Here is a 12,156-nt window from a genome sequence, read left to right on the forward strand (position 1 = left end):
AATTTAATTTTTGAACAAAAAGTTGCCTCTTTTTCATCAAATTTCATCAAAAGTTACCTCCCTTCCTATTTTTCTCATTTTAGATACGGAAAACGAAATCTTATTTTTACTTAAAGTAGAAAAAATTGTTATTTTTCTTTTTTTTTTTCTTGACATAAGTTTTTCAAGCAAAAACAACGAGTGTCGTGTGATTTATTATGTTTGTTGAGTTCGTTGAAGTTCTAGAGTATTAATTGTCAATATTCGACTATATTATTTCATATTATTGAAAGGAATTATTTCAAAATTGAGCAAGTATAAAGGAATAATGTTTTTTAAGAAATTACATTCTTTTGTGGACTTGAAATTACTTGCTTCTGTTTAGTTTTTTATTGCAAAAATAACATAATACTTTAACAATATGGGAAATAGTCAAACAATAATAAACCATTAAATAAAAGAAAGGATAAAAAGATACGAGTTGCAGATATAGTCAACAAAAAATTCCTATCAAACTTTAGCATATTTATTTTTATTTCATTTCACAAAATATCTAATTTGACTTCAGATACCATTTTCATTACCTAATTCAAAAATTTAAGACACCAACCAATTCAATCATGTGAACTACGTATTCCATAATTTCAACCTACTCAATAGGAACAGCTGAAAATTGAGCTTAAATTGATGAGAACGCTGAATCATTAGGTAGACTTAATTGGACACCACGAGAACAATTCAATCAACGAATGATAGAGTAATAACTATTTCTTCATTTTTAATTATAAAATTTGAATTTAAGTTTTTATTTGTCTTAAATTTTCTTTGTTATAGAATGTTTTACTTTCAATATGAAACTTTTCATGCATATTCAAATTTAATCAGTCTCTAATATGAATATGGTCAAACGATAAGTACACCTCCATTCTTAATTAGTGATCTTGAATTTGAGTTTTCATATGTATGAAGTAGCCTTTGTTACGGAGAGTTTACCTCTACTATGAAACTTTCCAACGAATATCTGAATTTAATCAAACTCCAATATGAATATTAAAAATTATATATGAATTTAAAAATAATAACAACTCAACCAACAAGAGTTACGATAGAGTGATAAGTACTCCTTCATTATCAATCAACTAACAGGTCTTGGGTTTACACTTTCATGTGTATGAAATCCAACTTTATTAACAAACATTTTATCCGTAACATGAATATCGAATACCGAATATGAAAAAAAAAAAGAACAACAATTCAATGCTACAGTCCTGTCAACAAAGTGCAACCAAATTTATTCTGGACGCGTCAATTCTTATCCTTTATTAATTATTATAATATATAAATAAATATATTTCACTCATACACCTTTATAATTATTTATACGTGTAACGTACATTATTATATAATTCTTATCCGATGGGCTATTGAATAAGTCCAAAGTCTAAACAAAGACTTAATTTGTCATATTAAAATACTTTTCCTACAAAAAAACTTTTTTTTAAATATAACTAACTCACCCACCATTTATATCTCAAAACAGAGCAAAAACAGAGTAAAACAGAGCAACAATGAAGAACAAAGGGAGTCATGGCCAAAACAGATTTATTCGAATTCTCGCATTACCATGGAAGGCATTAATCAAAGCGCGAGATTGTTACGTAGGTACAATGACGAATTACGCAGTTGTAAATCCTCGGAGTTTACCTAAGAGTTACAGTGTAACATCATCTACGAGGTCTGATAACAGCGAAGATTTTAGAGAACTTGTTAGAGCAGCGTCCGCGAGGAGTATGGGAGAGAATTTTGAGCTGAATTTATTAATACAGCAACAAATTCGACAGCAATTACAGCAACAAACGCCATCAAGGAGAACAGTACCGAGGAGTGTTAGTGTTGGTATGGGAAGAATCGATGAAGATAAGCCATTTGTTTTAGGAGGTCAAGAAGATGATGTTTCGGTTATGTTAATGAAAAATGATTTGAGGTATCCTAGGAGTAGAAGTCATGCTGTTTCAAAGACTAGTAATATTCATGTCTTTTGATCGTAATTTATGTAGCATAATTGGAATTTCGAGAATGAATCTTTCGATTGATTCAAATTTATATTTTGAAATATTTGAAGTTGTTTGATTATTTTATCTGGAAAAACGTAAGAGTTTTGATATCTGAATTTACAATGAAAATCCAAGATAGGTATGAAAATGTATTTTATCTGCGGTTTGATCTTGAATTTGCCTTGAACTTGATGTTGGATTCAAGGGCTTTAAAGTTAGTTGGTTCTTACATCTTTGATGAATTTCAACTTTATTTTGACTTTTACTTGATTTCAAGGGTTTCGAGCTTATTTTTAAATTCGATGGTCTTGATCTTGATAATTCTTGATCGCTTGAATTTTTAAATTTATAGCTTATAGAGAATTTTATGGCGTTCGAAGGACAAACTTTCTCTAACTTCTTGTTTAGGATTTTCATCCCCTTTCTGAATTATGAAAACTCTTATTTATAGTTTTTGAATAGTAAATGAGTTGTGATTAAAACTAAATTCCCTTCGGCCAATCAAATTTACGGAACGACACATGTCATAACCCTATTGACTTCTTTATTTGACTTGACATGCTACGTCATTTGTTATGCTGCACCAAAATGGGCTCTAGTACATTGGACTTAGAAAATTGGGCTCATCAATTTGCAGCCCGAATTAATTAAGGAATTTGAAATTTAATCAAATCTATATTTATTGAACTTAAATAATTAACTAAATTATATTAATTCATAGTATTTATTTTCATTTATATATTTATGAATTTAACATAATTCGAAACACATTGCAGCTGGAGGTGTAATTTGATATCTTTATATGGTCTTAAACCAATTTTCTCTATATGAATTAACTTTTCGAACTAGGTTGAATAGACATGGGCAAAACTATGGCAATAGGGAGGTTTTGGGAAACCAATTTATTGGACAAATCATCACGTGTACCTATATATAGTATTGGAACAGTTTTTTCCCTACTAGTTTATCAATTTTATTATATATGATAATGATATGAGATGATGATTTAATATAACTTTAAGAAATTAAAAAAAAACTATAGAATAGTATGTTGGATGAAAAACATGGAAAAGATACAACTATACTATTATTTGTTTTTACTTGTTGTTGTAGCAGACCATGCAGCAGCTAGTACACAAGTGAAGTTTCTTCCAGGTTTTGAAGGACCACTTCCTTTTCAACTCGAAACTGGGTGAGAAATTGACTACGGATAAATATTATAAACTGTTTAGACGTTGAACTGTTACAATTTTCCGAAAATGTAATAGACTGGTGTTTTTAGGTATGTCGGAGTTGGTGATTCAGAAATTGTGCAATTATTCTATTATTTTATAGAGTCGGAGTCTGATCCAGACTCCGACCCTCTTATGCTTTGGATCACTGGAGGCCCTGGTTGCTCTGCTTTATCTGGCCTTATCTATGAGATAGGTATGTCATATTAACGCGCTCAGGTCACTTATAAGGTAATTACAAATTGTAACACTTCGTTAACCTTTTGAACTATGAATATGAAGGACCAATAACATTTGAACCAGTAGAATACAATGGGAGTTTTCCTAAAATGATACTAAATCCCTACTCATGGACAAAGGTGAAAGCATTTGATTATGAAATTGTACTTTGTAATGAAGCACAAAATTCAATGTAGTGAAAAGTATAATGGAACTTTTAGGTGTCAAGTATTATTTTCTTAGACTTATCGGTGGGAACTGGATTTTCCTATGCAACGACTCTAGCAGCTCGACAATCATCTGATTTACAAGCGAGTGATCATGCATATCAGTTCCTTCGCAAGGTAATTATTTGGTGTTTGTACTTCAGAAGGAAATAACTACGTACGTACCCTGCTAATATGATTTTTGCAGTGGTTTGTCGATCATCCAGAATTCTTAAAGAATCCATTTTATGTTGGTGGAGATTCATATTCAGGCATTGTTGTTCCCATCATTACTCAAATTATAGCAATTAGTAAGACTTCAACAATTGCAAATTATGCTTTGATGTTTTAGTACTATGCTCTCATAGTTTGTTGATAATGCAGAGAATGAAATGGAAGTCGAACTATTTATTAATCTTAAGGTTTGTCCTTTTTCTTACCAACTCATAACGAAGTTGTTAAAGATACACAAAATGGACGACGCTATTATATATCTTCAGGGATATTTACTCGGAAATCCAGTGACTTTTAAAGATCATGAAGACGATTATAAAATTCCATTTGCTTATGGAATGGGACTTATATCTGAAGAACTCTATGAGGTTGGCTTTTCTTTAGGTGTTATATTTGTACACTCTGATTAACTTTACTTACATTTATTGTCTTACTTTTCTGAAACAGTCGTTGAAATCTAGTTGTAAAGGAGAGTATTTCAATATTAATGCAAGCAATGCACCGTGTTTGCAAGATGTTCAAACTTTTAACGAGGTTGGATTGATCTATTTGAAGTAAAATCAACTATGATCAACTTGTTTTATTTGGTATTAAATAAAATATACTGATCTTATATGAATGCAGCTTCTTAAAGGAATTTATAAAGCCCATATTTTGGAGCCCAAATGTAAGCGTTTTTCGCCAAGGTCACACCAATTGTTTGGCGAAAGAAGATCTCTACATCAACTTAACAATCTTCCTGGACTTATAAAATGTCGCGTGAGTATTTGTCTTTCCATCTTCAGTTATCATCTATAAAATGCTGCATTCTTTAGGCTATTGATTCTTGTATCTGCTAAATTGATTACAAGAATTTACAATGTGCAATTGCTTTAGGAAAATTGGTAAAAACATTCTTCTCATTGGGCTGATGATGATCAAGTTAGAGACGCCCTCAACATCCGAAAGGTATAGATAGATTCACCAGTTATTTTTTTCTTAATGTCAATGTGTAGAATTTAAACTCAGACTAAATATTCATTCGGTAACAGAGGAGTACTGGAAAATGGAAGAGATGTGAAAGTAATTTGCAATACAATAGGATGGTCATGAGTAGCATACCATATCATAAAAACCTCAGTAGTAAAGGTTACAGATCTCTTATATACAGGTTCGCGATAGATATTAATTGTGTTAAAATACAACATTACAATAACTACAAATACAAATAGTCAAAAGTTTTTATGTGTGAAACTAACAAGTTCTCTAATGTTCAATTGAATTGAGCAGTGGAGATCATGACATGATTGTCACTTTTCCATCAACTCAAGCATGGATAAAATCTCTTAACTACTCAATAGTCGATGATTGGCGAGCTTGGACTGTTGACAATCAAGTTGCCCGGTTAGTTTCTGATGAAAGACGTACATTGAAATTCGCATGCCTACATAAGCTAGAAAATTTGTCAGTATATAGATGTTAAACTCTTTTTATTTTTTTGATTGTACGATTTCAGTTACACAAGAAGTTACTCAAATCAGATGACATTTGCAACAGTGAAGGCAAAGAAACTATTCTCTCAATCTATTTTTTTTTTCTTTTCTTATCTAGTTAAAAAAAATTGGGTTAAAATTGCTTTGTTTATTTTAATAATTTAAACAGGGAGCAGGGCATACTGCACCAGAATATAAACCTCGTGAATGTCTGGCCATGCTCACAAGGTGGATGTCTTACCAGCTTTTGTAATCAACAAATGTATTGTTGTTTGAAGTGTGGGCTCGATCACATTGTTCGTTTCAAGTCAGATAAATAAAGAGGGTTGTCAAGAATCAATTTGAAACAATTTCTCTACCTTATAAAAGTAAGGAATAGGCTGCGTAGATTTTGTTCTCCCCAATCACCTCCAAATGTTTGATAGAGTCAATTGTATTGAATTCAAATTGATAATTTCTATGTTATGTGTACGCACTACTATTTTATCAAATAATTTAAGTTTTTTTTTTAAATTTTTTTATCGGTTTACATGTTATCAATGTAATTTAATCATAGATTAATACTATATTTTTTATATTATCATATTAATCTTGTAATGAAAATTTATTTATTTTAGTAAGTCTACTTAATATGGTAATAATTAATATAAAAAAGGGTAAACAATACAAGTCTTACCAATTTAGCGTCTAATTATGTGCATTTTCACGAGTTTCCAAAATTAGTATTTGTGTCAGATTTCGATCTTTAGATATATGGATATAGAATACACCGATACATACATGTATTCGCTCTCTAGCTTTTCTCCTCTCTCTCCTCGAAATATATTTGTCATCCCTTTTAAGTAAACAACTATTCAAAAAGGAAATGGGGAACTTAATTTAAATCTATATTTTTTTTAAAAATCAAATGTATTAATTATTTAATTATGTTTTGAGAATTAAATATTTATTAGGAGTAAAAGAATATGAAAATGAAAATAAAGAGAGGTGAGTAGGAGAGAGACGGTAAAACAACTAAAAAAGTAAATTGATTATTCAAGTGTCAACTAATCAATGGAGGGTCACACAACTGTTACTGGTTGTGCCTCTAAGATTGTAAATTTATCGGGTCCTTGACTAGTTTGCATCAATTTTAATTATATTTGATATGTGTGAAAAATTAAATTTGATTTTTTGGATTTTGTAAAGTAAATATCTTTTGGTATTTATACTTACAAAAATGAAATGTTCTAGATAATTAGATATTTATTATAAAGTATATAAATAACTAGATATTTCTGATAGATGTATCTAGAATCATTTCTACAACCATTTCAAATATAAATAGGAGTGACATTAAATATTTATAAACAACATAAAATAAAATAAAAAGACAATGATAGAGTGTTCCGTTGTAACAAAGTTCTTCTATCCAAATTCTTCTTTATGTTAAGTTGAATCTTTTGATATAAATTAACGATCTTAGGTTAACAGAAAATTGTTCGATTATATTTTTCCTCCGCTATTCTCTACTACGTGAAGATTAACTTTTAGAAAATCCTGTTAAATGATAAATATGGCAAAAACAGAGCTATGCTACTGCTTATTTTTATTTCTTGTTGTAGCAGAGCTCGCAGCAGCAACTGGTTCAACAGTGAAGTTTCTTCCTGGTTTTCAGGGACAACTTCCTTTTGAACTTGAAACTGGGTGAGAAATGAACACCGATATTTTTCTCAAAAATTTGTATTGTAAGGACTTTGAATTGTCATAATTTTTCGAAAATTAATCGACTGATGTTTCCAGGTATGTTGGAGTTGGTGATTCAGAAAATGTGCAATTATTCTATTATTTCATAGAGTCGGAGTCTGAGCCAGACTCCGACCCTCTTATGCTTTGGATCACTGGAGGCCCTGGTTGCTCTGCTTTATCTGGCCTTGTCTATGAGATGGGTACGTTATATGAGTTTCATCTTTAATGCGCTCAGGTCACTTACAAGATAATTACGAATAAATGTTTATTAAGTATTAACTTAGATTGTAAAAATTGTGTAACTTATAAGTTGCTTTTTTAACTTTTTGAACAATGAATATGAAGGACCAATAACATTTGAGGCAGTTGAATACAATGGGAGTTTCCCTACAATGATACTAAATCCCTACTCATGGACAAAGGTGAGAGTATTTGATTATGAAATTGTTCGGACAAACCAAGTAACTTCTCCGGATTTGTATTAGAAAGTTGAATAAATATATATGTATATTAACTTGTGAACTCTTAACAAAATTGATTGTCAGTTCAGTGGTATGAAATGGACAGTGAACGCTTTTCACACTAGAGTAGTGGGGTTTGAACCACACTATTTGTTCTAAAATTTAGAACCTCCAACTCTTAATCCTGATTTGCCTCTGATTGTACAATGTAATGTGACAATTCAAAAATGTGAAAATGTATCATGGAATTTTAGGTGTCAAGTATTATTTTCTTAGACTTACCGGTGGGAACTGGATTTTCCTACGCAACAACTCCAGCAGCTTTACAATCATCTGATTTACAAGCGAGCGAGCATGCATATCAGTTCCTTCGCAAGGTAATTATCACTTAGTTTTAGTTACGTGTTTGAACTTCAAAAGGAAATAACTAGTATTCAGCTAATATAATTTTGCAGTGGTTTGTTGATCACCAAGAATTCTTAGAGAATCCATTTTATGTTGGTGGAGATTCATGTTCTGGCATGATTGTTCCCGTCATTACTCAAATCGTAGCAATTAGTAAGACTACACATATTTGCCCTCTAACAATTACAGTTACTTGTTTTGGATTATGCTTTGCTGGTTTAGTACTATGCTTTCACATTTTGTTGGCCTCTTGTGATTATGCAGAGAATGAAATAATGGAAGTCGAACTATTTATTAATCTTAAGGTTTGTCATTTTTCTTACCAACTCATGGTGAATGAATGCCTATTATAACACAACTTCAAATAATTTCAGGGATATTTACTTGGAAATCCAACGACTTTTGAAGGTGAAACCAATTATAGAATTCCATTTGCTTATGGAATGGGACTTATTTCTGATGAACTCTATGAGGTTGGTTTTTCTTTAGGTGTTATATTTGTACACTCTGATTAACTTTACTTACATTGTCTTACTTTTCTGAAACAGTCGTTGAAATCGAATTGTAAAGGAGAGTATTTCAATATGAATGCAAGCAATGTGCCGTGTTTGCAAGATGTTCAAACTTTTAACGAGGTTGGATTGATCTATTTGAAGTAAAATCAAATATGATCAACTTGTTTTATTTGGTATTAAAATATACTGATCTTGTATGAATGCAGCTTCTTAAAGGAATTAATAATCCCCATATTTTGGAGCCCAAATGTAAGCGTTTTTCGCCAAGGCCACACACATTGTTTGGCGAAAGAAGATCTCTACATCAACTTAACAATCTTCGTGGACTTATAAAATGTCGCGTGAGTATTTGTCTTTCCATCTTCAGTTATCATCTATACAATGCTGCATTCTTTAGGCTATTGATTTTTGTCTCTGCTAAATTGATTACAAGAATTTACAATGTGCAATTGCTTTAGGAGAATTGGTACAAACATTCTTATCATTGGGCTGATGATGATCAAGTTAGAGACGCCCTCAACATCCGGAAGGTATAGATTCACTAGTTATTTACTTAATGTCAATGCGTAGAACTTAAACTCAAACTAACATATCCATTCGATAACAGGGGACTATCGGAAAATGGGAGAGATGTGCAAGTAATTTGCAATACCAAATGATGATCACTAATAGCTTACCTTATCATAAGAACCTCAGTAACAAAGGTTACAGATCTCTTATATACAGGTTGAGTTGAAATACTAATAGTGTTTACAATAATATTGGAATAACTATTTGAAACTAACAAGTTCTCTGATGTTTTTATTGAATTGAGCAGTGGAGATCATGACAAACTTGTTACTTTCCAATCAACTCAAGCATGGATCAAATCTCTTAACTACTCTGTTGTCGATGATTGGCGAGCTTGGACTGTTGACAATGAAGTTGCCGGGTTAGTTTTTGATGAAAGACGTATGTTGTGGACACCTTGAAATTCACGTGTCTATATTAGTCTGTGTATAGATGTTAAACTCTTTTTATTTTTTCGATTGTACGATTTCAGCTACACAAGAAGTTACTCAAATCAGATGACATTTGCCACAGTGAAGGCAAGGAAACTATTCTCTCAATCTACTTTTTTTTTTTTCAATTTTCTTTTCTTAGTTAAAAAAATTGCTTTGTTAATTTTAATAATTTAACAGGGAGCAGGGCATACTGCACCAGAGTATAAGCCTCGTGAATGTCTAGCCATGCTCACAAGATGGATGTCTCATCAGCCTTTGTAATCAACAAATGTATTACAATTGTTTAATCGTGTGAGATCGCTCACTCATATTATTGGTCTTAAGTTCGAATAAATAAAAAGAAGACTGTCAAGAGTTAATAGAAAACAATTTTCTGTAACTTATAAAGATAGGAAGAAGACTGCGTTAGTACATCTTATCCTTCCAAATACGGAATTAAACAAAATTTACTGTTTGGTCTAAGTTTATATTTATTAATTATTTTTTATTAATGTACGTCAATGTCCAGTCACCTCGAAATGATTGATGAGTCAATTGTATGAATATCGCAAATACTCTATCTGTTTAATAAAGGATGACCTAGTTTGATTTAGAACGAAGTTTAAGAATTTTTTTTTTAATCTTGTAGTTCTAAATCAAAGTTATGTCAAATGTACCAAAATGCTCTTAAATCTTGTGGTCTTAAATATGTCACATGAAAAGTTAAAGTTAAAATTCACCAAAAAAAAAAAATTATTCTTTTTAAAATAAACTAAAAAAAATAAAAACATTCTTTTCTAAACGAAAAGAAATTTTTACGGCTTTTTTTTTAATCTTTTATATATATAGTAGGGAGAGATTCAATCTTTCACATGGCTGTCTTTTCGTAATATTAGAAAAGTTCATCTGCAATTTGGTCATTGCCCCTCGTAATTAATGTTTAGAATTACTATATTTGTTATCTTTTCTAAATGGTACCTTTTCTTCACAAAAAAATACTACTATCAATCAACATCTCCACAATGACACTTTGTCATATCGGCTGACGTGTGTATTTTTTTTTAAATTATCATGTCTCACCTTTTTTTTTATTACATATTTAAAAAATAAAAATAAGTTGATATTAAAATAATTAACAATTTAGTGTACTTATTAATAATAATAATAATAATAATATATATATCACAATAATTAATAATTATTTGACACTTTAAATTTCTCAATATCATATAAATTAGGATAAAAAGAGAAACATATAATATTTATATATATTTTAAAATAATATATGTAAAACTATAAATTACAATAATTAACAACTTAAATATTTAAACATTATATAAAAAGTTTGATTGCCTCTTTAAATTCTACTGATACTACATAAACTGAATTAGATGATAAACATATATTGTTTGAAATTGACGAATATAATTATTTATAAAAATATTCGCTCGACTTCAAAAATTCTATTAATTAATGTCACATAAATTGAACATGGGAAGTAACATATATTATTTAAAAATTAAGTTAAATATGTACTATAAAATACAATAATTAACAACTTAATATATTTAAAAGACATAAAAAATGGTTAACTTTTGAGATCCTACATGTGCCACATGAATCAAAATAAGCAATGACACATTTTCATTGTAAGAGAGGAAACAAAAATCTCTAAGGACAAAAATTCAAGATGATTACTAATTGGTGGTATTTGCAATTCATCTTGAACACGTAATGTTCCTTTTGTCTCGTAAGATAAATATAAAAAGCACTCTTAAACTGTGAAATTTTTCTTTAATCTCTTGATTATAATAAAATTCTCAAAGATGAAAATTCAAGAGGATTACAAATTGGTACTTGCAATTCATCTCGAACATGTAATGTCTCTTTCGTCTAGTAAGACAAATATATAAAGAATTCTTAAATTGTGAAGTTTTACTTTAATCTCTTGATTATTGATAGTCTTAAAATACTCTTTTATTTGATTAAATAATTTTAAAACACCCTTTAATATATATATATATATATATATATAATAAAATAAAATAGAAAAAACATTTAAACAATTATACACTAAAATTTAACAATTAAAGAAGAGAAGAACTTCAATAAGTAAAAGAAAATGGTACTAAAATTAAAATTAGTTTTAAAATATAATATCTCTTCCGTAAAAAAAATAATATATTTTTTATTCTTTTAAAAAAGAATGATTTTCTTTTTATAATAACTTTTTATGTGACATGTTTAAGACCACAAGATTAAAGGATAATTTTGTACATTTAACATAATTTTAATTTAGAATCATATATTTAAAAGTTTTATTTATTTTCTTAAACTCCGTATTAAGTTATATTACACCATTTCTCTGTAAAACGGAAGGAGAATAATATTTTGTTCTTACTTCTTACCAATGATTTTTTTGGGGGGATGAGTGGGTAGTGAGGTGAGGGGTTGGGGTACAGGGTAGGGTGGGATAAAATAATTAGAAATTATTCTTTTAAAAAGAAAAAAAAGGTTTTCTTATGATTTTTTTGGGGGGATGAGTGGGTAGTGAGGTGTGGGGTTGGGGTACAGGGTAGGGTGGGATAAAATAATTAGAAATTATTCTTTTAAAAAGAAAAAAAAGGTTTTCTTAAATTATTAAATTCTTATAATTTAACTATTAAGT

At 29.7% G+C, this 12,156-nt stretch overlaps 2 protein-coding genes across 2 annotated transcripts; both read left to right on the forward strand.

The window, feature by feature from the left end:
• Positions 1 to 1,547: 1,547 nt before the first annotated feature.
• Positions 1,548 to 2,021, forward strand: LOC104647238 (uncharacterized). Its single transcript, XM_010322222.1, has one exon. It carries the CDS (start codon positions 1,548 to 1,550, stop codon positions 2,019 to 2,021), a length of 474 nt encoding a protein of 157 aa, XP_010320524.1.
• Positions 2,022 to 3,045: 1,024 nt separating this feature from the next.
• On the forward strand, positions 3,046 to 10,104 carry LOC101252581 (uncharacterized). Its single transcript, XM_026030515.2, is given in 28 exon segments — positions 3,046 to 3,225; positions 3,316 to 3,461; positions 3,548 to 3,624; positions 3,706 to 3,828; positions 3,899 to 4,001; positions 4,075 to 4,112; positions 4,191 to 4,292; positions 4,372 to 4,458; positions 4,549 to 4,683; positions 4,801 to 4,872; positions 4,956 to 5,074; positions 5,194 to 5,307; positions 5,420 to 5,465; positions 5,566 to 5,645; positions 6,942 to 7,082; positions 7,179 to 7,324; positions 7,470 to 7,546; positions 7,840 to 7,962; positions 8,041 to 8,143; positions 8,255 to 8,295; positions 8,365 to 8,463; positions 8,539 to 8,625; positions 8,712 to 8,846; positions 8,964 to 9,035; positions 9,113 to 9,231; positions 9,323 to 9,436; positions 9,548 to 9,593; positions 9,687 to 10,104. Coding segments are annotated over 28 exon segments (2,757 nt in total). The 5' UTR covers positions 3,046 to 3,097; the 3' UTR covers positions 9,771 to 10,104.
• The last annotated feature ends 2,052 nt before the right edge of the window (positions 10,105 to 12,156 follow it).

The sequence above is a fragment of the Solanum lycopersicum genome, chromosome 4 (assembly GCF_036512215.1).
Source record: "Solanum lycopersicum chromosome 4, SLM_r2.1".
NCBI lineage: Eukaryota > Viridiplantae > Streptophyta > Magnoliopsida > Solanales > Solanaceae > Solanum > Solanum lycopersicum.